This window comes from Populus trichocarpa, chromosome 12 (assembly GCF_000002775.5).
Source record: "Populus trichocarpa isolate Nisqually-1 chromosome 12, P.trichocarpa_v4.1, whole genome shotgun sequence".
In the NCBI taxonomy this organism is placed as follows: domain Eukaryota; kingdom Viridiplantae; phylum Streptophyta; class Magnoliopsida; order Malpighiales; family Salicaceae; genus Populus; species Populus trichocarpa.
This window is the reverse complement of record NC_037296.2, coordinates 1,131,480-1,159,021: the sequence shown is the minus strand read 5'-3', so window position 1 is coordinate 1,159,021 and position 27,542 is coordinate 1,131,480. Positions and strand designations below refer to the sequence as shown.

At 36.0% G+C, this 27,542-nt stretch overlaps 5 protein-coding genes across 24 annotated transcripts; 1 reads left to right on the top strand and 4 right to left on the bottom strand.

The window, feature by feature from the left end:
* Positions 1 to 14: 14 nt before the first annotated feature.
* LOC7493185 (probable protein phosphatase 2C 76) lies at positions 15 to 5,264 on the top strand. Of its 2 annotated transcripts, none has more exons than XM_024581854.2 (9): positions 15 to 411; positions 880 to 1,191; positions 1,596 to 1,723; positions 2,241 to 2,339; positions 2,603 to 2,761; positions 2,908 to 2,994; positions 3,639 to 3,730; positions 4,471 to 4,545; positions 4,864 to 5,264. In XM_024581854.2, exons 2-9 carry the CDS (start codon positions 935 to 937, stop codon positions 5,032 to 5,034), a joined length of 1,068 nt encoding a protein of 355 aa, XP_024437622.1. In that variant the 5' UTR covers positions 15 to 411; positions 880 to 934; the 3' UTR covers positions 5,035 to 5,264. The 2 variants fall into 2 exon arrangements, with proteins under 2 accessions (XP_024437622.1, XP_002318384.2); XM_002318348.4 differs by having other exon boundaries at positions 15 to 645.
* Positions 5,265 to 5,317: 53 nt separating this feature from the next.
* Positions 5,318 to 12,236, bottom strand: LOC7493183 (uncharacterized). Of its 9 annotated transcripts, none has more exons than XM_024581861.2 (13): positions 11,965 to 12,236; positions 11,744 to 11,887; positions 11,521 to 11,626; positions 10,957 to 11,139; positions 10,793 to 10,831; positions 10,541 to 10,703; positions 10,022 to 10,206; positions 9,768 to 9,782; positions 9,552 to 9,683; positions 9,301 to 9,466; positions 6,512 to 8,665; positions 6,214 to 6,369; positions 5,318 to 5,965 (listed from the first exon to the last, which is right to left on the bottom strand). In XM_024581861.2, the coding sequence occupies exons 1-10, from the start codon at positions 11,965 to 11,967 to the stop codon at positions 9,411 to 9,413; spliced, it is 1,026 nt and encodes a 341-aa protein (XP_024437629.2). In that variant the 5' UTR covers positions 11,968 to 12,236; the 3' UTR covers positions 5,318 to 5,965; positions 6,214 to 6,369; positions 6,512 to 8,665; positions 9,301 to 9,410. The 9 variants fall into 9 exon arrangements, with proteins under 9 accessions (XP_024437629.2, XP_024437626.2, XP_024437630.2 ...); XM_024581858.2 differs by lacking the exon at positions 9,768 to 9,782 and having other exon boundaries at positions 6,512 to 7,555; positions 8,304 to 8,665; positions 9,552 to 9,701; positions 11,965 to 12,235; XM_024581862.2 differs by lacking the exon at positions 9,768 to 9,782 and having other exon boundaries at positions 9,552 to 9,701; positions 10,022 to 10,191.
* Positions 12,237 to 14,225: 1,989 nt separating this feature from the next.
* LOC7493182 (uncharacterized protein At4g29660) lies at positions 14,226 to 15,499 on the bottom strand. The gene is made up of 2 exons (XM_024581875.2): positions 15,230 to 15,499; positions 14,226 to 14,460 (listed from the first exon to the last, which is right to left on the bottom strand). The coding sequence occupies exons 1-2, from the start codon at positions 15,413 to 15,415 to the stop codon at positions 14,359 to 14,361; spliced, it is 288 nt and encodes a 95-aa protein (XP_024437643.1). The 5' UTR covers positions 15,416 to 15,499; the 3' UTR covers positions 14,226 to 14,358.
* Positions 15,500 to 16,055: 556 nt separating this feature from the next.
* On the bottom strand, positions 16,056 to 22,563 carry LOC7493181 (uncharacterized). 10 transcript variants are annotated; one of them, XM_024581872.2, is made up of 11 exons: positions 22,048 to 22,561; positions 21,623 to 21,893; positions 20,361 to 20,465; positions 19,565 to 19,637; positions 19,008 to 19,151; positions 18,832 to 18,907; positions 18,306 to 18,488; positions 17,517 to 17,679; positions 16,802 to 17,040; positions 16,490 to 16,540; positions 16,056 to 16,403 (listed from the first exon to the last, which is right to left on the bottom strand). In XM_024581872.2, exons 4-11 carry the CDS (start codon positions 19,577 to 19,579, stop codon positions 16,354 to 16,356), a joined length of 921 nt encoding a protein of 306 aa, XP_024437640.1. In that variant the 5' UTR covers positions 19,580 to 19,637; positions 20,361 to 20,465; positions 21,623 to 21,893; positions 22,048 to 22,561; the 3' UTR covers positions 16,056 to 16,353. The 10 variants fall into 10 exon arrangements, with proteins under 10 accessions (XP_024437640.1, XP_024437637.1, XP_024437636.1 ...); XM_024581869.2 differs by having other exon boundaries at positions 18,832 to 18,937; positions 20,293 to 20,465; positions 22,048 to 22,560; XM_024581868.2 differs by having other exon boundaries at positions 18,832 to 18,937; positions 19,565 to 19,659; positions 22,048 to 22,560.
* Positions 22,564 to 22,821: 258 nt separating this feature from the next.
* Positions 22,822 to 25,373, bottom strand: LOC7493180 (ubiquinol oxidase 2, mitochondrial). Of its 2 annotated transcripts, XM_002317719.4 has the most exons (4): positions 24,811 to 25,371; positions 24,392 to 24,520; positions 23,300 to 23,788; positions 22,822 to 23,142 (listed from the first exon to the last, which is right to left on the bottom strand). In XM_002317719.4, the coding sequence occupies exons 1-4, from the start codon at positions 25,186 to 25,188 to the stop codon at positions 23,083 to 23,085; spliced, it is 1,056 nt and encodes a 351-aa protein (XP_002317755.4). In that variant the 5' UTR covers positions 25,189 to 25,371; the 3' UTR covers positions 22,822 to 23,082. The 2 variants fall into 2 exon arrangements, with proteins under 2 accessions (XP_002317755.4, XP_024437624.2); XM_024581856.2 differs by lacking the exon at positions 24,392 to 24,520 and having other exon boundaries at positions 24,811 to 25,373.
* Positions 25,374 to 27,542: the final 2,169 nt, after the last annotated feature.

Here is a 27,542-nt window from a genome sequence, read left to right as displayed (position 1 = left end):
AATTAAGATGATTTTATGTGTTTTGTTCTTCAATTTGTCGATAGAATCCTTATAAAATCATGATGTTTAGGGTAGAAAATCGAAGATATTTTAGTTTAGAGAGGTATTTGTTTTTTAGCTTTAAGTTCGAGGTTCTTCCAATTTGGCCGAAAAAGAAAGTTCAATGTGTTGTATGATTGGTGTCAAACTGTGATTGGCACCGTTCGATACCAAGGTAGATCTGTACACACCGAAAAAACAGCTAAATGAGTGGATGCATGAAGTGTGCCACGTTTCCTCTTCTCTTCGGTGCCAGACTCAAAACCAAACATCACCTCTGTCTCTCTCTGTATCTCTCTTGAATCTCTTTATATCCCTATAGAGTTGCTGTTTCTAGAGAGAGAAACAACATGATTCAGCATTCATCATTCAGTCAGTTGATTCTGAAAGACTATTCCTTTTTGCATCTCGGATTCGGATCCTCCATTTTTTGAACCACCCATATCATTCCGTGAATCCTTTCCATTTATAAATTAAAACTATCTTGATTTTCTATCAAAGATTGATAATTTCTTGACTGGTTTCCATTTTTCCTGTTTTAAAGCTCTTTTATTGTTCTTATTTGATTTCCCAGCTTAATGAGTAATTGAGTATAGTAATTTAAAGGTATGCTTTCTTTTTGTTGGGGCGAGGTGGCTGGTTTATGATTATTTTGGCTTAAAATGAATGAAAAGAGTCAGAATTCTGAATATTTTTCATCTGGGGTGTTTTAATTCTATGTGATAATCCTGTATCTCAAAGGGCCATGCTAAAATTATTGAATTTGTGTTAATTGGATTTTAATTTTAAGTTTTGAGGGTGTTTTTCGATAGTTTTGATATTGTTATTGGACTTGTGCAGGTGCTGTTGATCAGGTAGAGATCTGGCATTGAAGGTCATAGTTAGGTGTATTTAGATGTTATACAGCAGCTGCATAAGGAGAGTGATTGTACAAGCCGGAATATTTTGCAAAACGAGGTTGCAGTTAGGCAATGTTGGAAGGAGTTTGAATGCAAGCCGTGGTGTAAATTGTAAGTGGAATAGGCAGATTTTTACAATGAGTAGTGTAAGTATGATGGTTGATTCTGTTTCCACGGCGAAAAGGGGACCTACTGCTGATCTTTTGACGGGGGAAGATGATGATGGTGGATTTGTTTGTAGAGGGTGGAAAAGGTTGGTTCTTGTTTCTCTATATTTGCTGTTGTATCTATCTATGGTGAGAGTTCTAGGGACATAGGCCTGTTTACACTCGCTACTGCAATTATAAATAGGATTGATTGGCCAGCTGTTAACCTTTGGGTGGCTGAAGAAATGATATGCAATTGCTATAGTATTATGATACTTTGAGTTTCTTGTATGTGCTTATGCATTTCAATCTCTCTATTGCAGGACTTGTGTTCTTTTTCTTCCCATTAAAGTTTGAATTTTCACTGTATTTATTAGCTCCAATTTCTTATTATTGGAGGTCGCCTAGAGTAATCAGTTTCTCGCTTGCAAGGTTGAAATTGTCGTTGTGGTATAAGCTGTCTAATGTAATTCTACCCAGCCGCGTTTAATTTGGGTTATGTTTTTTGCAGTGAAGAAGGGGAATTGAGCTGTGGGTATTCAAGTTTTAGGGGAAAGAGGGTTACCATGGAGGATTTCTTTGATGTCAAAAACACCACGATTGATGGGCAAAGAGTCTGCATGTTTGGAATCTTTGATGGTTAGATCCTCTCATTATTCTTCCTTTTCCTGAAGTTGCCAATTTTTATTTTTTTGCTTGAATGGCTATTTTTGACCCAGTTAGAAGATGCCAATACCAAGTGAATGGAAGAGTACGCATGTTGCATTATAGTTTGGTTATCAACTATTGATGTACCTCCAGGTGTCCGACCATTATTTTCATGGAAACTATGATCTGCTCAAGGGATGTTTAAACACCTGGTGTCTATGAACATGACTGTTTCCTTTAGTAGCTTCCACCTAGGAAATTGCATAATCAGACAATTGGTCAAATTTTTGTAACCTAAGCTGCCGCATGGTTTCAGCTAAGGTAGGATCATTCAAGAGAAGAAATCTGTAGGCTACAACCCATGACTCTCTTTATCACGACCATCAGTCAGGTCCCTGTTGGTCATGCATCTCACATATTTATCAACAAACAGTTCTTCTTCTGTTTTTAGGGGAGGGGGGGAGGGGTGTCTTTGCAATTTTAACAGTTATATGATGTACTGTCACAGGTCATGGTGGTTCTCGTGCTGCTGAGTATTTGAAGGAGCATCTGTTTGAGAATCTATTGAAGCATCCACAATTTATCACGGACACCAAATTAGCTCTCAGTACATCCAAGTTCTCTTTGGCTCATTACTATGAATTGCATAATATCAGCTAGATTATAGTACTATCAAGTATTTTTTGTTTTGTTGGTGCCTAGTAGCATCTTCAAGCAGGGTCCCATGTAGTTGTCAGTTTCTTTTAAATGTCTGTATAGGACACAGCTGAGACCAATATAATGGTTCCGAGTCTGTCATTTGCTTTTTATGCAATATGCTTTAAATGGTGTGAAATAGGCTTGATATGGTTCTGTAAAATAACCATGCAGGTGAATCATATCAACAGACTGATGTAGACTTTTTGGACTCTGAAAAGGATACCTACCGTGATGATGGTTCTACTGCTTCAACAGCAGTGCTAGTTGGTGATCATCTTTATGTTGCCAATGTTGGAGACTCACGGACTGTGATTTCGAAGGGTGGAAAAGGTATTAGTCATGCTATGAATTGCATTTTTCATTCAGTTGTTGGCAAATATTTTCTAGACAAGAATTTTCATGAATTGCCTTGTTATTTTCGCTCTTATCATGTTACTTCAATGTTTTTTCTTATGTTCTCCTTTTCCATTGGACAGCGATCCCTCTATCTGAGGATCATAAGCCTAACAGAAGCGATGAGCGGAAGAGAATTGAAAGTGCTGGAGGTGTTGTAATGTGGGCGGGTAGATCTGTTTACTGGTTGTGATACATGTTTTCAAGCATTTTCACTTCGTTTGATCTGCATGTGGCAGTAATTGATCCAGTGGGTTCTCCATTCTGTGTAGACATTTTTGGAATAGTCCTCCCTTTTGGATGGTCAAGGAAAAGCTTTTGACATTTGAAAGGATGAAAGCTTTTGCAGTTGGGACATCGGGGACCATCTAATTTGTTTAAATTTTGGCATGAATTGTGATTTATGAGGGATGAGTCCAAATAATAGGTGCTTATATTCTATATGCAAACCTTTCTCTATGGTGCAACGCTATGCGCCGTCCCTAGCTTTGAGCCTAGTAACTGAAACGGTATCTGAGATGAAGATCCCTACCCAGACCCTGGTTTCCTGATTGGCTGCTTGACTTCTTGCTACTCATTCCGGTTTGACTTTAAATGCTTATTGTCTCTGGTTGGTGGAACCCACTGTAACTTAAAATGTCCCAACTATTGATCAATGCCCACTTTTATGATCCTTGGTCGGGAATTTTGCAGCCATTCCATTTGGGGGATAGGAAACTTCATTTATTTTCTTCTACAACTTGTGCGTTAAATTTTGATAAGTTCCAGACAATTCCTAAAAACTGAAATCATACTGCTTTGACTGTCTTGTCAGGCACTTGGAGAGTAGGTGGTGTATTGGCCATGTCCCGTGCTTTTGGTAACCGCATGTTGAAGCAATTTGTTGTAGCAGAACCTGAGATCCAGGTATTCTACAAAACATCCTCCCTTTTCCAGAATGTCGATCTTATATCGTTTTGATTTCCAGTAAAGGATTTTGATCATGTGATCAATTTTCTTTCTTTTGGTTTCAAGCATTTAATACAAGCAAGGAATAATTCAGGAAATCTTCATTTTGAGCAAGAGTAGCAAGATAATTGAAAATTTTGTTGATTTGTTTTACTTTCACCACAAGAATAATCCAGGAGAGGAAATTACCTTCCACAGTTGACTATATACATTTATAAAGTGTCTTAATGTAGGATACTATATCATAAATGCTGCGGTGTTTACAGCAGGAGAAAAGTAGGGCTTTCATTGTTTCGACTTTTGATCTTGGTGGTTTTTCTCAATCGCCTGAATTGAACTGTAATATCAACAGGAGGTGCTGGCTAATTAAGATTGTAGTTCCTCATTGTCTTATCAAAGAAGCGGGATTTGAATTGTTAATCTTCATTAAAATATGGAGGTTCAAGGATTAGGGAAAGCTTTTAATGTTGTATAATAGACCTAAAAATTAAGTAAGTATTCTGAGGGCCTCTTTCCCTTCAGTGCTGCTCTGTGTAATGTTTCTAACTGGTTGTTAATGGACTTCTGCTTATCTTGGTGTCTATAGGTATAGCATTCAGTCTATGATTTCTTCCACTTGCCTGGATCAAGCTGTATGTAATTTTTCCAATCGATACAAAAATTATTTAGCACTTGTTTCTATTTTTTTCCTCTTTCAGGAGCAGAAAATAGATGAGGAATTCGAATTGCTTGTGCTCGCAAGTGATGGACTATGGGATGTGGTACCCAATGAGGTAAATATGCTAACCCTCGCTCTCTCTCTGTCTGATACATGGAAGTGCATTTGCATGAATACATGTGTCTTTTCTCACTTTTGATGAGAGATTCCACTGGATTATGTGAGCGGACCACTCACATTTTTGCCCACTGCTTAGAATACGAGGTAAATTGGCTATCATAGAGATAATTGGTTACTATATACAATGCGTTGAATTAGCATCTGATTGGTGAGAGGGCATGCTGGCGGGATGCTGGCCTGAGGTTTCTTTTCCTTGTGTATAACCTCTAGACATTGAGCTGTTTTTGCTTACCTCCGCATGCATCATGTGTAGGATGCTGTTTCCATTGCCAGAACAGAAGAACCCGAGGCAGCTGCTAGAAAATTAACAGAGGCTGCTTTTACACGGGGCAGTGCGGACAACATAACATGCATTGTAGTGCAGTTCCACCACGACAAGACTGATCCATCCAAGACTGATCCATCCAATTTCCAGGAGGATTAGGCATTGCCACTTATTTTGCATGTATAGATTTATTGATGTTCTTGCTAATCTATTACTGATATCTATGCATGCATAGCTGAATGTGCATGTGAAGGACCCGATCTGTTTATTCAATTGTCTTTTAATTTCTCAATTTACCCACGTTGAGAACATGGACTTGTGTCCTGTTGTATTTCAAATTTGACCGAGCCGTTTTCATCTTCCAATAAAAAAAATTACCATAAACAAAAGTTGGTCTAATCAGGTTTAGACTAAAGCTGATTTAGCATCTTATTTGTGCGCGTAGGTAACCAATTGAAGCCTCGAATAGGAATAGAACTCAATCTAAGCATAGATTTGTCTGCTTTAAGAGACATGAACTACTACATGCAGCTGTGAGAGAGAGCAGGGGAAAACATAATTGAGCTAACCTGCTCTGGCCTTGATCAAATTCAGGCTTCAAAACCTGACGCAAAATCATCTCTGCATGCTATGCAACCGAAGTAATCTGTGGAAGGCTAGCATAGTCTGGCTAATGCAGTTTCCACTTCAATTGTTGTCAGTGCCATCTCTTTTTTTCGAGACATGTAAATTGATGAATGGATGGAAACCATACCTAACTTAGAGACTAGTAGAAGAAATATATATCCATAGATTTTATCTTCAGAGAGAAACATGAATAGCTTCAGAATGTAGCAGAATGTAGCGAGCCGAATTTTGTGCCTGCCAACTTACTGGAGCCAGGCCCTTGTTGCTCCATGAAATTTGGCCATTGTTGCTGTGTCCCTCATTGCTCGGTTGGAGGGGGCTGACAAATGAGAAAGTATGACTGTTCTGTGAACCAAAATGTGACTTCTGTGTTCCATCTTTTTATGCGACTGATGCATGATTTGGAATCATCGGCTTCATAAATGCTTGAAGAGGTAGTGTATCAGTTGCATGCATCGGCATCCTTCAACAAACAGAACAACAGTAAGCACACTAACAGTGTAAATTTTCTAATTCCTGTTGTACGAATTCATAATTTGCATGATCTTTAAGCTCTTCAGTTCAATGAAATATACGAGAACATTGTTATCTTAAATGAGCAATTCTTGCTGCAAATTTGTAAAATCACGCGCAGCATAGATCACTAACCTAACCATATGACCAAGAAAACAAAAAATAGAGGAGAAAGTTAATGTGATAAGGAAGACTCACACTCTCTCACAATTGATCATCTGTGCTGAGCAGAAACTGCTTGATGCAGGGTTTGCTTTGAGAGAGCTGGAAATAGGGCTTGTGGAATCAATCTGGAGATAGTAGATGGATGTGGAAGCCGTGGTGGATTATTACATCCCTGATGTAGGTTGTGAACTATGGTACCAAAACGAAACCAGTACTAAATCAAAATGTATTCATAACAAGATTAGAATGAAGTAAATATGCCATGGATTTTGGCCTCTCAGATTTTCAGAATATAACAAGTTCATGTCACTTTTTACGTCAATCAACTTACCGAAACCAGGTCCATGTTGCTCTGGTGGAAGGTTCGGGGAAAAAGAGTTTGGAATGTCTCCTACACGAAAAGCTGATACATTTTGATTGTCATATGCAACTGATGCAGGATTCAGAATCTCTGACCGTGTTAAGGAAGGTACCCTGTCAGGTGCATTGCCTTCATGTCACTTTTTACGTCAATCAACTTACCGAAACCAGGTCCATGTTGCTCTGGTGGAAGGTTCGGGGAAAAAGAGTTTGGAATGTCTCCTACATGAAAAGCTGATACATTTTGATTGTCATATGCAACTGATGCAGGATTCAGAATCTCTGACCGTGTTAAGGAAGGTACCCTGTCAGGTGCATTGCCTTCCACCACCATCCTTCAACAAACAGAAGAGCGGTAAGTATATGGCAGGTTAAACCCAAGTATTCTCAATTATTCCCGCTAAACCATCTGATAATTTGCATGATTTTTTATCAGTGCATTTGTCGATATTCATCCAAGTAAATACAGACTTATGCTCACATAAACGTGCACTAGACCAGGCCTATGGAACCTACTCAATTGCTTGCCCCTACTCAGGAACAGCACATCCCTGAACTCCTTCCATTTCAAATAGATTCAGTGCATGTAGCACACTGATTACTCACATGTATTCCACATCCCGAATCTGTTACACCTAGATTCATCAAGTTCCAGTCGGATATATGCTTTCCAAATTGATCTTACTCTATAATGTTACGCATACGTTGGTATAGTTTATATAGTAGCATTTAGAATACACTCAATGAGATATAGAAACCACTAGCGGGAAGTCGGCACTTTGCCACTGGTTGCTGCAAGCATATGAAGCATCCCGAAGCTGTTACACCTAGATTCATCAAGTTCCAGTTGGATAGCTGCCAGAAGGAATTTTCACCCTCTCTCATAATTCATCTGTGCCGGGCATAAACTGCCAGATGCAGGGTTTTCGTTGTGATAGCTGGAAATAAGGCTCCTGGAATCAGTCTAGAAGTGAGCAGTTGATGTATTTGGAATCTGTGGGGGCAAGACTATCGACTGTGATACAGAAAAAGAAACCATCACTAACACAAATGTTGTAATGACAAGTTAGACTAAGCACTTCTACTTCAGCGGCATGACTGAGAATTTAAGGCTTGCATAACGAAAACAAGGAGGAGGTCCTGCATAATGAATAACGACTTAAAAACAGTTAAGTGAAAATTAAGGAAATTGCTTTTGTTGTTGTGCTTGGATAGGTTTATTTGTTCTCAGAATGTCTCGAGTACTAGTTGAATGCATTCGAATATTTCCAGATACCGAACTTTGTCTAATAGTTCTGGTTTCAATTGATTCACGAAAAGAAAAATGTCAGAGCTGTTGGAAAAGGAACATAATTTGACAAGTCAAGAATTTGAAACCTAGCGGATAAAGGCAAGCAATGGATAAACATAGCACAGAACAGAACAGAAGGAAAGGTTATCCTTGGCAACATTTAATCTTCAATGATATTTTATGAGGTCTAAAACCTCTCCCTTGAATCCTAGTGTTTATGACTCCCATAAGATTGTCGAAAGTCACAGCATTTTTGTGTCATGATCCGGCAAGAACTTTTAAAGGAAGGTAGCCATAAGAGGAGATGCTCCAGCAATTGCATACAACATTTACATACTTGCAGGGAGCACCAGGTGTAGTTTTTTTAATAGGAAGATGAGGAGTCATAAATGAGCCTTAGTAGCAAAGTAGTTTGGGTTTAACCCCCACGGGCACGGGCACATTATGGTAGAATGTTGTGGAAAGAATTTACCTGGTATGGGCTGACTGCCTTCTTGAATGGGAGCCAATGAAGCATTATGAGATGCAATAGAATCCTGCAGAACACGCTGTGGTGGCACTGAACTAGAGCCCGCCATAAGAGCACCTTCTTTTGTTAGATCTTGTTGGTTTCTTGGTTTCACTGAACTAGAGCCTGCCACAATAGCACCTCCATGCGTACGATTTTGTTGGTTTCTCAGTGGCACAGAACTAGAGCCCACCTGTAGGATTTTGATGGTTTCTTGATGGCGCTGAACTAGAGCCCGCCATAGGAGCACCTCCATACGAGAGATTTTGGTGGTTTCTTGGGGGCTCACGAGATATCCTTGTTGGGAATCTTTCTTCTCCTGCTTCCTGTGGAAGTTCATTTTAATTGACAAGTAATTAACGAAGATAATTAGCAATGTTTTGGGCTACTGGCAATCAGTCTTTTATAGCTTCTGTGCACGCATCATATTTTTCTAATGAAATGTGGCTCAGTTATAGAAAAGGAGAAGCTAGGAGTTGGGGACACGTGGCAGATGGTGATGATTCAGGCTGTTAATACAGTTGTTAGTTAGTTAAGAAGAGTCAGTTAGACAGTTATTTTGGAGGGACAGCTGCTAGCCCATTTACAGGTTTTATTTCACTGTGAAATGCCTATTCCAACAGGATCTTTCCAATTAATTTCACTATCTGTTTGAACACCATTTAGAAATTTTGCAGATTTTAATTAAGTTGGTCTAAGCACATTTAATCAAGTTGATTTCTGTGTCTTATGTGTACCTGCACTTAATAAATTTTCTGAACAAGTAAATTATAATTGTGATTTGGAATGAAGCGCAACCTAACTCAAGGTGATCCAGTTCAATCTACATAGATTTTCCTGCTTCGGTATACAAAAACATACACGAAACATCTGTTCTGCTACAAGAAATAAAATGGGAAAAAATACAATGGCGGGCAGATATTTTACGCCAGCCTTAATCAACTTCAGGTTTCAAATTTACCTTGACGCGCTAGATGTTCCATACAGGCAAGATAATCAGTGGTTTTTTCTAGTCTGAGCTACATCTAGGCGATCCAACTCCCGACATGATTAATATTGCAAGGCCTTGCCTTAAGATTCTTCTTCTGATTGAGAGTCCAAGGAAGAAACGTTGAAGTAATCATCAACTGAAACAATAATGGAACACAGTACATAAAAAACTGGAGGCTGAAGAAAGTCTAAGAACATGACGGGAAAAGAATTAAGATTTACCATCGATTTTTGGCTTTGGAGGATCAAGTAAAGTACCGAAATCTGGATGGAAATTTGTCTCTGGAGTGTCAGGCAATATGCTATTACCAGGATTGAAATTTGAGTCGGGAAGATCAGGCAATATAGCAGAACCTGGATTGAAATTTGGCTCTGGAGGATCAAGAAATATACTAGAAGCTGGATTAAAATTTGGCTAAGGAAGGTAAGGAGATATACCAGAAACCAGATATTCTGTTCAAATTATGGAAGAACATGGATTGTGAACCTCAAAACAAAGAAAAAGGACATCTTCATGAGGTTATGTAGTGTAGGTTAATTCAGCTGTGAAGTTAATGTCTCTTCTTGAGTCATGTAACGATAAAATGGATGAAAACAATGAATTACTTGAAACTAGTTTAGTATCAAATGAATTTTAACCTACGAGAGTAAGAACCTCGAACAACTTCAGAATATAACGGGTTCAAACTTACCACTTGTATCTGTCAAGTAACCGAAGACAGGCCCAGGTTGCTCTGGAGAGTTCAGACAAGATAAGATCGGATCATGTTCTGCCTCTGTTTGATCATTGTCTGCAACTGATGCAGGATTCAGAATCTCCAAATTTATAAAGAGTGGGACACGTGCTATACCAGCTGCATTTCTGTCCATGGCCATCCTTCAACAAACAGACGAGCAGTAAGCATGCGACAACGTAAACCCTAGCATTTCCTATTATTCCTGATGTACCATTTGATAATTTGCTTATTTTTTTTTATCTCTGTGCATGTCAAGATTCAATCCCTTTATTTGAATAAAAGTTTATCATGATTTTATATATCTACATGTAGACTTATGCTAACATAAATATAATCACCAGTTCAGTAAATTTACAAGATCATCTCCATTATAAATTACTTAGCATATGACCAAGAAAAATTAATTGAAAAGGAGAGAAGAAAAATTAATTGAAAAGGAGAGAAGAAAAATCTAATACGAGGGGGAAGACTTACAATCTCTCAAAATTCATTTGTGCTGGATGGAAACTGTCAGATGCAGGGTTTTCATCATTTACAAGTTGTCTGCAGGAAACAGTGCTCAGGGAATCAATATAGGGATCACCAGATGGAATTGGAACCTCTAGCGGAATGGTGTCTCCCCAGGGTAGAATGTCAACTGCAGAAAGAAACTAAGCACTCTTACTTCTGGGGCATGACTGAGAAATTGAAATTTACAAGGAAATTGCATATGTTTTGTGCTTGTACGGAGTTTCATCTGTCCAGCACTTGGACTCCAACTTGTGCCTACAGAAATGACATTAGTAAACAATCAAAAGTTGAAACCATTGAGATTTATCCAGAGGCCAACTTTATGTTGTTAAATCTATTATATTTGGAACACAGTAGAATGTTTATGGCAAGAAACTTACCTGGAATGTGTTGAAAGTCTTCCTCAATAAAAGCCAAGGGATCATCTAGACATGCAAGGAAATTCTCAAGATCGTTTTGCTGCTCAAGTAATTGATTGGATGTAGAGCTTGGTTCTTCCAGAATCAACTTTGTGTAAAAATCCTTGAAAATTTCTGGCTTCTCTTCCTCCAGTTGATTCCATGCTATATCATGAAAAAAAATGTCAGAGCCATTAAATAAGGAACATACAAGAATTTGTGGATTCATATCGAACCTTGCTTCCACAAGTAATCAGCAGATAAAGAAACCATATAACAACAGAACAGGGGAGAAGGGGAAGGATTATCCTCAAGCAACATTTGATCTTAATGACATTGTATGAGGTCTAAAGCTCTCCCTTAAACCCAAGTGCTTATGGCTCCTGTAGCGTAGTCGAAGGTGATGACATTGCTGTGCCATGATCTGGCAAGAACCTTTGAGTGAAAGTGCCGAGAAGAGGAGAAGCTCCAAAAATTGTTTACAATATTACATACTAGGAAATTTCGATTGGCTCGTGGGAAGGAATGAGTGGTTTACCACTTTACCTAAGCTTGTAACAGCAGGGTCAATTCCATCTAGTTCGAATAGTGTCTTAACCACATCTTCTTTATTCATAAACAGGTGCAGGCAGCTTTCAATTTTATCTTGGACCTACGCAGCCAATTGTCACAAATAAAATGAATAACTCAGTACAAAACAGGTCAATTTCACTGGATAAATCAACAACATTTGTACTGACGCAGATGAAAATTACATGAAATGTCTTGCCTCTTTTGTGCTGCTGTTTCTTTCACTGGACACCGGACTAGAGCCCACCACTGGAGCCCCGGGTGTGATATTTTGTTCATTTCTTGGTGGCTCCTGAGATGCCGTTGCTGACAATCTTGCTGCTTCTGCTGAATCTTGCTTCTCCTGTGAAAGTTCATTTCATCTAGTAACCAAACTAAAAGGAAAAGGAACTAAGTGCATCAGAAGCAAAATATTTATACCATGACCAATACTCTACATTATCTTCAGATGACCAGCTCAGATTCTGACAAGGAAATCAGTACCTCCCCCATGCTCATCTCAATTCAATGCAAGCAATCACTTCTCCTATCTGGGCGTGGGATCTCTCTTGATGCTGCATGGTAAATGCATCATTATCTGAATGATTTCTGTACTATTATGTGTTAATGCTTGTTTGTTTCTTACTGCAGAAGTAACAGAAATTAAACAAAAAAACATGAAATTCACTTGGCCAAAAAAAAATTAATGGGATTTCTTTCTTGCCTTTTCTTAGCAACCAAACAGAGACAGTTTGACAAGAGGGCAAGAGAATGCTATGAATCAAAAAACAAAGAAGATTATCAGGAAAGAAAAGTAGCCATCCTCAAGGAGAAAACGGAAAGGACTAAACGTACAAAAAAAGGACAGAACAAAAACAAATTAAAAAAACCACTGAAAAGAAACAATATGGAATTCAAGTTTCTCTTTCTTCTTTCTTGCATTTTCTTGGCAACCAAACATCCCAATGTCCATTAAATGACAAAAATACCCAAAAGTTAAATGGACGTGAGGATTCCATGTGACACAAAAGGACAAGAAATTTCCTGAAATTGTAATCAGTTGAATGTTCTATTTTGCCTTTTTACTTCATAAAGAACCCAGGAGCCAAACAAAACACTGAAAATTGACAATTCAACATTCAAATTCCAAATTTTCTTTCTTTCATTTTCCAAGGAACCAAACACGGCCACTATCCCACAGATAACAAAAAGAATCAAATTTACGTCAACAGTCAAAGAAACTTGAGAACTCGCATCTTAATTTGAACTGCTCATGACGACTCACCTTCACCAGTACTTGCTTTCTTGCCACTCTTGTTTCTTGCTAACCAAGAAGACACAGAAAAGGGTGTTTATTAGCTAGTTTCTACCCTTCCTTCCAACTGCAGAAATGTTGGTCTTTATAGGCGACCAGTCCTTTTATAGGATTCAGACTGTAGCACCTGCATGCAAACCTCTACTTACGTCGGGTTTGAGGATGATAACTCTGTTAAGAGTCGTCTTAAGGGTGCTGAAAACGTAATGAACTGGCAGTCTTAAGAAGTTGAGAAGAAAGGACCTATTGCAATTCATAATCTAAAACAAACAGTACGTGATCCTAAGCATTTATAGACATTTTGTTTCTTATCAGCAAGAGCTAATCCTGAACTCTCTTTTTGGATGCCAGTTTTCTTTTTTGGCAACCCTTTAATGTCCATCAACCTCTTTGTATTTTTGGTTCTGGTGGTTTAGGTATTTTCTGATCAGCTTCAGATTACCAAGACCTTTTATAGACATCTTGGGTCCTGTCATTTATTCATCTGTTTCCGTTTTTCTTTTAAATTATCTTGCTAGTTTAGGACACCACTTCTAACTCTCTGGGAGGATCGACCTCCTTTCGAATGGGATACGGTACAGCTCAACATAAATTTCCTTTCCTCGTATTTGTGTGTGTGTGTGTGTGTGTGTGTATAACAAGAGTTTGCCTAAGAGATTTATATATAGCAAACAGAAAACGTCTTCTTTAATGCAAATTATTACAATTTTTTAAAGTTATTCCCATGTTTAGTAACAAAATACCATTTCCAATTTTTTCCATCTTGACAAACTTTTCAGGCTTATCTTTCAGCATCATCGTCATCAATAATAAGGGAAAAACACCAGTTAACCACAATCATGGTAGGTTCTGCAGACCAAATCAAAGTGAGCAGCCACAGTTTCAGTGCTTTATCATCAATGACCAAAATATTGAATTCCATCCAAGAGTGGGGGGTTTTAAGCTACGAATTACATGAGTAACTGAATGAAAATTATACATGACACATTGTGCAGAGCCTTTTGATCATTGGACTGACCAATACCAACTGAAGCGCATCAGAAAATGATGAGAAAAATATCCTCTATTATAGCTCAAACATCTGCATTTCCACTTATGGACGAGTTCCACATTGATAACATTCTTTTTTTTAGTTTAACGTGGGTGTTCGGGCCAACTTGCGCGCACCTCGACTAATCTCACGGGCCCTGAAGTTAACGACCATGTAAGTCTCCAGTGGCCATCATATGAGCAACCACAAGGCTTGAACCTGAGACCACAGAGGGAGCAAACCTCTTGATCCCAAGCTTTTACCACTGGGCCACCACCTAGATGGTTACGTTGACGTTCTTGATTCTATAAGTGGTGAGGTTCTTTCGTAGAACAAGAACATTTTCACACATAAAACTAATGCAGCATAATGATTACAGCTTTATTGAGGTTAACAAGATTACAGACCTACCTTGATCTAAACAATCGACACAGCAAGTAAATTGGAAGAAAGTACATAAAAATAAAACTCCTTTTCTGCTGTGTATTCACTAAGTGGGTACTTCTCCTCTTAGAATCTTCCAAGGACCAGAATAGAACTTTGGCTTCATAAGAGGCACTGCTTCACCAGGGTGGTCTTCCCAGTATTTCTCCTGTTTGATAGATGAAAACACAATTCTTCAATTACAACCCAACCTGGAAGCTTGAATCCCCAAATAGCTCACAGGAAAAAAATTGTTCAATGAATTTCAAAAGACCACAATTTCAATTGTTTGACTGTGGATAGTTGAAACAGTAAACATAAACATTTACTGGTTGCCCTCTCCTGTATTAATTAAAAAACTCTGTTTTTATCCAATGTGTAAAGAAACACGGACAGTGGCATAGGTAAAACCATATCAAAATCTAAGAGCCGAGCTTGAAGATACAACTAAAGTGTGGTTGGACAAGTTTCATTCTCTATTAGAGTCTACAATAATAAAAAGGCTTTGAAATCTGCAAATAAGAGGCCTGCGGCTACCTTGTCATTTGGGGTTCTACATTACAAAATGACCAGAGGCAACATATTAAATTCTTCAATTTACTGCAACAAACAGTTTCCTTGAGACATTATTTTCCTACTCCGAAGGCACCAGTCTATCTTAGTGCAATTAGAAGCCACAAAACCATTAGAAACCCCGTTCTTTTGTGAAATTAAAGTCTAGGGTTTACCCTATATACAACCCATTTTGCCATTCCATTTACGAGATTAGATGTATCATGGACAAAAAATAGAGTTTTACAGTTACTGTTCAGCAGCTAAACAAGAAAATTAAGCTCTTAATTCTCTACTTAATTTCCAAAACAAATCCCAACCACACACATCAATCCCTAACCCTAGCCCTAGTTTCAAGAAGAGGGAAAGTGGGAGAGTTGAGTTACCTTGTATAGTTGTTCAGTGAGGGCAGAGCCTATGACACCAGTGTAAAAGGCAGCAACATAAATGGTAACAAGAGGAGTGAAGGATTTTGGTCTCCTGTAGGGCTCTATCATATCCCAAAGAATCGTTCTTTCCCACTTTGTATACAAGTAATCTGCGTATTTCCTCCACAGATAGCTCGCCGCCATTTTCAATCTCCTTCTCTTCTTGCTCGCTGGCTCCCTCCTCTGCAAAACTCAGGGTAGGCTGCTACCGCTGCTGAGCTGCTCTCAAGTTTGAGGTGATGACTATAAGACTAATGGGCCAGGCCTTTTCTTGTTAAACTATTTAGGCCCATCTAGTGCTTGTCAAATGCATGCAAACAAGAGGAAGAGGAGGTATATTAAGGTTTTGTTTAATATGAATTTTGTTAATTGATTAATTTTTTTCTCAACTTTTGACTCATAAAAAATAATAAATATATTTGATTAAAAATATTTTTTAACTTTAATTAAAACTTTGTTAAAAAATTAAGTTTAAATTTTGATTTAATCATTAAGAGTTCAAATTTTTGAATTCTAATTTATACTACATTTATTCTTAAAAAAAGTTACTTTTGAGTAGTTCATTTGTTTAAACTAAAAATCAAAATCAAAAATCATTTTTCATAAATCATATCAAACTGGAAAGTTTGATCCAACTCAAACAAAAAGTGATCTGACTGAGACATTCTTTATTTTTTCTATATATATATATAAAAAAACTTGTAGCACTGAAATGCCTATTTAGAGTTTCTGCAATTTCTTAATTTCCAGTAGGATTTCTATCTGCATGTTGAGCAACCAAATCTGATTGAAAATATTGTATGATAAGAAAGATAATTGAATCAGACTGAATGGAATTCATAATAAGGAAGTCTAGATCCTGAACAAAGATTTGAGCCATGCTACAATAAAATAAAAGGGATATAATATATAGCAGGACGCCAGTTGATGCCTGCCTTGATCAACTTGAGGTTTCAAATTCACCCTGGTGCACTAGCTCTCTCCAGAAAGCCAAGACAGCTTGTGAAGTTTCTCTGGTTCGAACTACATCTAATTGGTCTGGCTAGGGTTAATATTGCAAGGCATTTGCCTTAAGATTCTTCTTATGATTGAGAGTGTGTAGCAGGAATGGTATCGGCAAAGAACTTGTCAACTGATGCAATGAAAAAAGAAATTCCATAAAAAACCTGGAGGCAGAATGAAAGTCTAAAAACACCAAAGAAAGAACTGGCAATTTACCATTGTCATTTTGCTCTGAAGGATCACGCAATCCAGTAGAAACCGAATATTCTGTTCAAAATATGAAAGAATAGCATGGATTATGCAAGCTTAAAGCAGATAAAAAGAGACAGTTTTATGAGATTATATAATGAAGGTTCATGCAGTTTTTGCTTAAACTGCTGGCATTGAGTTTCCTAGAGTCCTGCAGTGATTAGTTGGATGAAACAGTGAATTTCTTGAAACTAATTTAGAATGACATATATGCCACAGATTATAACCTAGCAGACCAGCATCGCAAAGAGTTTCAGAAGATAAATAATTTCATCTCACCTCCTATATCTGCCAAGTTATTGAAGCCAGCATTAGCAGGTTGAAGTAGAACCTGCCCCGGACTTCGCACATGAGATAACTCTGCAAAGTCAAAAGATGAAGGGTCCACGCTCTCTGGCATCTCTCTTGGAACGAAAGGATATTGATCAAAGGGTGCAACTGATACAGGACTTGGAATCTCCGACTTAATAAAAGGTTGAGTAGGTGCTATATCGGTTGTGTTATTGTCCATTGGCATCCTTCAACAAACAGCAGGGTAGAAAGATCACAGCAGCATAAACCAAGTGTTTCTATTATTCCTAATATATTGTTTGATAATTTGCATAATCTTTAAACCCTTCAATTAAATTAAAAAATTTAAGAAGACTTGTACATATCTATGCACACATTTATGTATGTCAACTTGGAAGATGCACCGGGTTCCAGTTGAATCAACAGTCGCAACATAATGCGTTAATGATGATGCAAATTTGTGTGCAAGAAGCATATTACAAATCAATGCAGATTTATAATGTCGAGAATATATAGCTATAATGATAGCATTTAGAGTGCATTGAATGAAAGATATAAGCAGAACACAAATATATCACTCATGAGACATCCACATAGTAATTTCCTACTATTATCTCCAGTATAATTGTATAAATTACTAGCCACTTGAACAATAAATGCTAAGAAAAGATAAGTCAAAGAAACTGGACTAGGGATGTCTCACCATCCCCCATAATTCAAACGAGTTGAGTGGAAATTCCCACTCTCAGGGTTTTCATAAACCAAATCATAGTTGGAAAAGGTTCCCATGGAATCATTCTGGGGATGAACAGTTGATGGAATTGGATGCTGCTGCAGAAGGGTATATCCATTATGTAGATTGTCAACTGTGCTACAGAAAAGGGATAAAAAGCTCTGATTCAAAAGAACAATCATGATAAGACTAATAATGTTTTACTTGCTGGAAATAAGTGGCATAATAAATAACAACTTCAGAACAATTCAAAAAACTTAGTGAAATTGTCTATTTTTGTACTTGGATTTTTGGTTTTTATTTTGAAGAAAGTTTTGGATTGAGTTTTACGTGCCTGATAAGTAATTCAAAGTTTCTTAAAACTCTTAAGCACTCCTCTAGTCACCTCTTTGTAATGTACATGACTAAAGAAATATCATAATTTCACTACCATGAGAACATTTCTTTCACTCAAAAGATGTCTGCAAAACTTTCCATGACAATCGACAACAATCCCCTTGCATACCAGTGAAGAAAAGGCAAAGAACAGAGATGCTACCTAGCAGGGGGTAAAGGCTAATTTCAGGGCATCAGAGGCCCAGCTCCAATCTTCCATTCAAGCTAATAAAATTATCTCTTACAAACACTGATAGCAGTAGGGAGAAATGTTGAGAGCACATTTATTCTATTGATATATTTGTTCAAATTCATTCAGAAGCCAATTGTCTTTTAACTTTATTATGCTCTCAACACAATACAATATCTATGGCAAGAGCTCACCTGGCATGTGCTGAACGCCTTCCTGCATGGGAGCCAAGGGATACTCTAGAGGTGCAGCGTAATTAAGCAGATGGTGGTGCTTCTCAAGTAATTCATTGAACACAGAAATTTGTTTCTTCAGAATTAACTTTATGCAATAGGCCTTAAAAAATTCTGCATTTTCTTGCTCCAATCTATTCCATACTAGAAAAAGAAAAGGATGTTCAAGCAATTTGATAGTTACTTAACTTAATATGAAAGCAATAATTTATGGTTCATATTAAAACCTTGATTCTAAACATATGAAGCAGATGAAGATAGCATGGAACAGAAGAACAGGGGGAAAGGGAAAGGTTATCATTAGCAACAATTGATCACAATGATATAATATCAGCCAGGCGCATCAAATGATAGAAGAACCATTGTTCTGACATCTCATTCTTTTTGTCTGTTATCAGGTTATGAACTTGCAAGGTTGTAGGAGGCAATGCATTTCTGTATGTAGAGGAGAAAATAAGAAGACTTGTAGGAGGAATGAGTGATTTACCTATTCTTGTAAAGTCAGGCTGAATTCTTGCTTGTTCAAAGAGTGTCTTAACCACTTCATCTTTATCCAAAAACAGCTGCAGACACCTTTCAATCAAATCTTGGACCTACACAGCCAATTATATCAAACAAAGTGAAAACATCTGATGCAGATGAACATTAAATGAAACCTCTTACAATTCTAATTTCTCTACAGAGAGCAGCTGTGTTGTTGTTGCTAGTAATAGGCACTGAACCGGTACCCGCCCCAGATGCGATATTTTGTTGGTTTCTTGGTGGCTCACGAGATGTGAGTGTTGAGAAACTTGCTTCTTCCGAATCCTGTGAAAGTTCATTTCAATTAGTGATCCAAACCAATAGGAAACAATAGGTTCAATAGCATTCAATCAGCTTGAGGTGGCAAAGCATTGCAAACAATTTGGGAGGTTTTCCGATAATTGAGAATTCGTGTTGCTTATTTAACATTAACTGTAGTTTGATTAGAACAACAATTTCGACAAAAGTAACAAATATTCACCATGACCAATAACTGCATGCTGTAATTGCATAAACAACCCAGATTCTTACTGGTAATTAACTAACAGTGTTCCGCAACTGGGATGATACTGTGGTAGCACTCCAGGCTGGTTTGCTACTAACCACAGCATTAATATCATATGACATAAGACTTCAACTAATTGACTGGTTCCTTTAAGAAAACAGACAAATAAATCATGAGGTGAGGAAGTCAATACCTCTTTCACCCTCATTTCAATTCAATAGCAGCAATCAACCTTTCCTTGTTTGAGGTTGGGATCTCCCTTGATGCTGTACATGAAATTATGGTCACCTGAATTTGATAATAAACAATAGAAATAACATACTATAAGGAAAAAATGATTCTTCTAATCCTACACAATTGTATGTTTTACACCCTTTTTGTTAACTTGGTAAATAACAGAATTTTAAAACAAGAACAAGAAAAAAAGATGATAAACCAAAAAACAAAATCAGTAATTTACACCACAATCACATCTAGTTGTTATTCTCGAACATAACTCTAACTGAAGTAGATGATAAACCAAAAAAAAAAAAAATATTTCTTTAACTTCTACAGAGTTTCACTTTTCCTGCCCTCTTATAGACCTCATAAGAAATAAACAAAAAAAATCAAATCACAGAAAATAAACAATTCAATCAAGTTGAGGATTCAAATTTTCTTACTTCCATTCTCTAAGCAAGCAAACACATCCAATCCAACAAAAACAGCAAAAAGATTCAAACTTTAAGTAACAAAAACTTAAATTCTACACAGCCATATTTTTCATTTCCTTTTGTTACTCACTTCATAAACAACCAAATGAAGAGCTCAATCAAAATCAACAATTCAATGAAGTTTAAGATTCCAAGTTTCTAAGCAACCAAACACACCCACCTCCCTAAAAACACCAAAAACAACTAAAAGCTTCAAACTTTAAAGCACCTCGGATTACAAAAACTTGAGAACTGCCAGGAAATCAAAGATGAGATCTTTGATCACAAATAACTGACCTTCACTAGTACTGGAAGGGGATTAGAGCGGAGTGTTGGCCACTGTATACAGGAGGAGTGAGAGTCTTTCAGTTCAAGCTTTCTACGTCACTCTACAGTGCGCAACTGAAAGTTGGTCACATAAACAAAGAAACTTTAATGGGCTTGAAGCCCAAAATATTATCGGTCCTTCATCATTTTAGATAGTTAAACTTTATTGTTTATACTTTGAAAGCAATATTTAAGATACATAAAACAATTATCATTTCCTCATATTTTAGTTTTTTTTTATTTCAAGTATTACAAATCTCTAATCACTAGATATTTATATAATCATTAATTTCAAGATCCATAAAATTAATTGATGTACACGCAAGATAGCTCGGACACCCACATTAATAATAAAATATATATATATATATAGTAAAATAGAGTAAATAAATAATAAATAAAGATATAAAAAAAATAAAATAAACGTATGAAAATAAATTGCATGAAAATTAGAGTTGGAGAAAAAATTTTGAATATTGAAATTTATGTCACGTGGCGGGACAAAAAATCACAATGAAAATATTTATCTATTCATAAAAAAAAGCTTAATGTGTATGTAAATTAAGAGAATGAGATTAGAATAAAAGTATAAAAAAAAAAGGAAGAAATTACACGCTTTGTACTAAAATATCAAACTTAGCCACACCATATTATTTTAAAAAAATTATCGTAGTTTTATTTTTTTTCAATAATTCGGTTTCAAATAAATAGGCATGTAGAACCTAAAAGTATTATGTTTTTTAAAAAACACATGCATGATTGACATTACTTTTTTTAATTAGGGAAAAGATTATTTATTATTAATCTTAGAACTCGCTTGGGTTAAATTCAACCTGTTTGTAACTGTTGTAACTTTTTTTTAAAATTGTTTTTCATCTAAAAATAATATTAAATTAATATTTATTTATATTTTTTATGGTTTTGTTATCAAATAATATATATATATATATATATGAAAAAACATGTATTTTTAATTGAAATACACTTTAAAAAAATATTATATATCATGTTACCAAACAAGCGTAAAAATAAAAGCAAGAATCTCAAATGATATATTTTTAATTTTTTAAAATTTATTTTTGATATTATCATAATCAAAACAATATAAAATTTAAAAAAAATTAAAAACACTTTTTCGGAAAAAAAAAAAACAAAATCAGCCTAATACTCGGCATTTATTCCAAAGCCAACCATGTTTATAAACAAGTAATTAAACTGTTATTTAAGCTTACATTGCAAATTAGCAATAAGGGTTGTATATTTTCGCTTTCATGCTTTAGCACAAGCACGCTTGCTTTCGATACACTTCATGGATTTGCACCATCATTTGAAGTCTTTGGTTTCAACACCAGAGTTTTCTTGAATCGTCTTGCACATGCAGATGCTAGCAATACAGACATGGACACCTACGGGCCGGACATGGTGGTTTTGTTTCGCAACCTGAATCCTTGAAACATTTTGGGGTTGTTACCGGCAAATCTCTTCCCGCGGCTTCAGCTGATCCTGGCAATGTTAACAATGTTCCACCTGTTCATATATATGTCAGCATTAGTTGCCATCAAGAGTTAAGCATATAGCAGTCACCGGCAGCAAAAAGAAAAGGAAGAAGATAATAGCAGTTTATTTTCAGGTTTAAGGGAGAGAGATAGAGACTAACAAAATGAGTTGATCAAGAGAATGGCCAAGAAAGCCAACTTGAACATGTCATCATTTCAGGAGTTGATCATTTAGAGAGTTTGTATCCTTCAGCATCAATGGCCATTCTCAGGAGTTGAGACCGCATTTGCAGTTGAGATCATGGATTGATATCATTTCACCTTTCTGTCAGAGACAGAGGGAGAGCTTTAAACTCGAAAGATGTGGTTTGATAAGCCTTGTAATCATAAATTAAGTGGTTCCATGACAGCTCCAGGCTTGATTCACAGCACAGAGGTGTTGCTGCTGGCGGATTCTGAGTTTCTTGGGGTGACTGGATATAATATACACTTAAATTGGATTTTCCTATGAAAAATACTTGTCAATAATTTTCAAGCTGATAGATCACACTCCCCAATTCCCGTCCCCTTCATGACAGATTCTCTTGCGACTTTGTATATTTTTTGCTATTGCTGATCACAATTTACCCATATCAGGGACGACTTCTTTGAGAAACACAAGTCTCTGAATAACTACTGCACCCTGCGCTAACTTGATTAGAATATCACTAGTTTATTCCCCGTGCTTTTGCTGCCGTGGCTTGGAATGTATAAAATATTTGAATCATCAAAAATATTTTGGTATTGTTATTAAGCTTATAATAGTTTAAATTTGAAAAATTTCAACCCAATTCTTTGTTTAGTACAATTTTAAATTAAATCTTATAAAAATTATTTCCATATGATTTTATTGACTAACTATATTCATTCTAGTCAATGAACAAGCACAACATTGATTTACAAGGAAGTAGGCTTACATTGAATTCAAGTAGTCAACAAAGTTACTTACAACATAAATTTCATAGCAGAATTGAACAGGACAGCAATAGTCCGTAAAATTTCACAGCAGAATAGAACAGGACAGCAATAGTCCGTAACCATACCCACTCTCAACTTTTATTAAATCACTCAGAGAACTTCACTTTTCTGTACACAGTTTTATAGTTAAAAGTTTCAGACTGTCTCCACTCTCCTGGTAGTGGCAACTAGCAAGCATTTTAGTGGTAACCGATAGGAGCAGGAGCTTCCTTCAGTTCGCGTCCTTGATAGTGTATGTCCTGCGAGTGATTCAAGAACAATAAATTAGAATTTGAAAAAGAAAAAGAAAAAAGAGCGGTGTTAGAAGCAGAAAATGAATGATTAATGCAGAGAGAACGAAAGGCCTCAGAGTTGAAAAATCATGACGAAGTTGAACAATTTCAATCGGATTCTCACCGATGCGAAGTGATTCACATCGCGGTGATGTGCTTCATCAGCTCTAACAGCCACAACAACATCGCGGAGGGTGGAGTTAGGAGGCAAGCGCCAGTAATCAATAGCAATGGCAGGAGCAGGAACATTCTTAATGTTGCCTTTGTCCAACTCCTTCAGGAACTCGGTGTAAGAGTGAATAGCTTCCTCCTCGAGATACCCCACCATGCGATGAGCGAATTTCGGGGAGATGAGGTAGCCAAGGAAGTAAGCATTGAAGAAAACACCTTGGACAGTAAACACTAGAGCACGCTCATACCACCTGGGATTTGACACCTCCATGAATGTCATGAGATGCATTCGCTCATTTTCAGCTTCTTCAAGTAATGCTTTGATCCATCCTCCACTGTGCTCAAATCGCCTCAAGGACCTGCAGTGCAGCAGCATGCCACCTACCATTCCTGGCACTGCTGCCACAGTCTCCAACATCATTGCGCGGCAGCCATACCTTCTCTGTTACATACAGAAATAAGACAAGTTTTTTCTTAATGCATCAATTTGTGTTCAAAATTTGCCTTGCACATCTAACAATCTATTTGGTAATTATTGTCAATGTAATCCATTGCTGCTCATTCAAAATCAGTAACACATGCACAGAATCCCTTCATCTTTCCCTTCGAGAAAGGCAAGAAATCAGTAGAAACATCTTTCCTAAACTCAGTTTTTGGTAAGTATTCATGAAAGAATATTTACCTTGATCATTTTTACCCTACCAATTTCATTTCATGGATACATACCAATCAATTGACAGGATATTCCTCTGTCAATTTGTAGCTGTCCTCTGTTACTGTAGTTCTGACAACAACAGAGGGGATAACCCTAGCATCCTGTATTGCCTCAAAAAACAACACAGAAATCAAAATTTAGGGTCCAACAGCAACATTTTAATGGATAATCATTCAATTTTTGTTCACCAAAAACAAAATCTTGCATACTCTGTCTATCCAAAGAAACATGAGCACAAGCTGCTATTTATGAAATCTAAAGAGTAAAAAAACCTCAATTGATTTGATCAAAATAACAAAAGAAAAGAAGGGTGAAATGAATCAACCATACCTGAAAGAACAAATCAGTGGGCCATCTGAGAGACTTGACAGTCCAATAAGCCATTCTGTCCAATAAAGTGACTGGGGCATGATGCTTCGTCAGATTAATTGATAAATCAGCAGAATATGTCTCCCATGGCTTCAATTTCAAATAACAAACGCACAAGATCAATCTTCAAATCCCAACAAGAAAAAGAAAAACACACATATTTCCACGAGATTTTTTATGCTATACACATCTTAACAAGAATAAGAAAATTCCAACGAAACAAAAAAAAAAAACTTTTTTTTATCACGAAAGCATGAAACTTTGATTCAAGAAACCAAAACCATACATGAAAAAGAAGAACCCATAAGCATTTATATATCAATGAAAACCAAAACAAAAGACAAAAAAGTTGAAAGCTTTAAAGAAAGTAGCAATCTTACTCTAAAAGAATTCCACTTCCACTCAGTTCCATCCTCTTTAGTAACCCTACTAGGAGGAACACCCCAGTAACTAACAGTACTCTCCTTCTTCTCCTCTTTATCACCACCACCACCCTCCGCGACCAGCTGAACATTCTGTTGCTGATCCTTCTCACTAAAACTCGCAGTACTCCCATGCCTCAAACCAAACACCGAACCCCGAACCAAAAATTCACCAACATTCCCACGCACAACATCCCCATGAAACCCCATCGCTTTAGCATGGACAGCCTCTTTGACTAACATCCCACGGGCGGTGGCTGTTGAGAAACAACGTGCAACCAACATCATGGAACTCGCCAACTTGGTGGCTCCTCCGCGACCTGCCATCATCAACATCTTGAAGATCAAGAATGGTAACAAGAAGGGAAGTATTCTTTTCTTGCAGGAATTCTTTTGTTAGAAAGTTTGGAGAGGAGGAAAGAGGGAGGCTTTTTGGTCGTTTTATTTTGTTGGGGTTTAAGAGATGTTTTCCCTCTCTATATATATGTGGGGTTTAAGAGATGTTTTTCCTCTATATTATTCATGCCTATGCCATGAAGCTTCTAACGACGTACAATATATATATATTATTCATGCTTATCTTTTAAGCTTCTAACAAAGTACAAGTGTGTGTATATTCCTAATTTTAATTAATTTTAGGGTTATGTTTAGGTTATTAATTAAAAAACGATTGTTTGGCTCTTATTATTCATGCCTTCATGTCTCATGAAGCTTCTACTAAAGTACATGTTTTTGGTACCATCTAGCAAGTGTGTCTATATATATATATATATAAAACAAAGTACAAGTTTTTGATACCATCTAGCAAGTACAAGTATGGCCAATTATTTAGGTTTTGCAGCTTGCCCTAAAATATCTGAACTGGCAAAATAAGAGCCAAACACTTCTTCTAATTTTATACTACAAACCTCCCTTTCAATCACCAATTGATTATTAATTAACAATCTGTATTCCGTTATGGGTTGTAATTTTTTTTAAAAAAAATTAGGTATGCAGACTAATTTAATATATTTTTTGACATAAAAAAATAAATGTAAATAAAAAAAATTATGCAAGGAACTAATCAAATAAAATCGATAATTATCTATATAATAAATAAACAAAAAAAAGTTATTAACAATAACTAAAAGAGAATCTGAAAAAATTAAGAGATGGATGTGGATCAAGATATTTGATTCCGCAAAATAAGATATTTACTTGTTTTTGTCTACTGATTTGTTTATTAAAATCAATAAAATAATAATAAAAACAAAAACATATATGAAACTAATTGAATAAAATAATAAAAAAATATTATGCATGGCAGAACATATTAGAAATATCATTTTTATAAAATAAAGCTCATTTGTATAAAAAACAATTCTTCAAAAAAATAAATACAAACAAGATATTTTTTTAAAAAAAAAAAACTCTATTAAAAAAAACATGCAAAACTTGTGACTTAAGTTATGAGACCGAGATATACCGATATGAAATAAATTGAAGATAACCACAAAATCAATTTTAAAAATAATAATTTAGGATGATAAAATCATTAAAAAAAATGAGAAAAAAAAAAGAATTCAAATCGCACTAACTTTTTAAACTCATGAGTCGTGTCATTAGATAAGAAGCACCACAAACAAAAAAAATTATGAAGTCCGATCCCTAATAAATCAAACATCAAATGATGAAACCGAGAAAAAAATTAATCACATAAAAAAATTATAATTAAAAGAATGAGGATGAAAATAAAAATAAAAAATAAATTATAGGGTATCAAGAAAATTTAAATTGGAGGTTGAAATTTAAAATAAAAAAATTTTAATAAAAAGAAAAATATTTTTTCAACTTAAAACTACCACAATACCATTCATGAGCTTGAAAATTAAAAAAAATATGTGAAATGATAAAATACCGCTAAATATATATACCTTATTTTTTGTCTTTTATAAGAGTAGAAACATATTTTAAATTAATTTATTTATATCAAGAAAATGAACCTCAATAATTCTACAGAAAAGGACACTTCAAATAATAACCGAAGAAATTGCAATATGGAGTACGAGTTAATTAAATAGGAATGCATAGTGATAAAGACATTTAGCATGAATAAGTGATAATTAAACCCTTCGAATACATAGTAATTCAAATTCAAGTACTGGGTGGTTAATTTAGCTTCTCTGTACGGCGTCGTCTAGAGAGAAGGGCATCCGATGGTCATGAAGTTTTCAGACTCGAAGGATTTTTTTTTTCCATGCAAATCGTGGCGCCGTAACGCCCTTGTATTTTTTATTTTTTCTTTGAGAACAAGTTTCGGAGATAGCGTAAGACTTTGCCATGCTGGAATATTCCTTTCCCATGAGCACGGGTCCGAGTTTTTCTCCGACTCCATAAATTTACTGATTTTTTATTTTAAAATTAACACAATATATTTAAAATATTGATGGAATAATATAATTTATAAAATAATATATTTTATACATATCATAATTTTTACATGTTGTGTTTTAAAACCATAACAAATATAAATTATAATATTTCATTTAAATTTTTTACAGCTACGGTGTTTCACTAAAATAACACATTTTATCAGATGACAGATCACTTGTCACCTGTCTTTCTAGAATTTGGCTATCACCATCACATAGATGTGTTTTTTTGGTTTTTAAATCTATTTTTGAGCTCATTTATATATAATAAAACTTAAT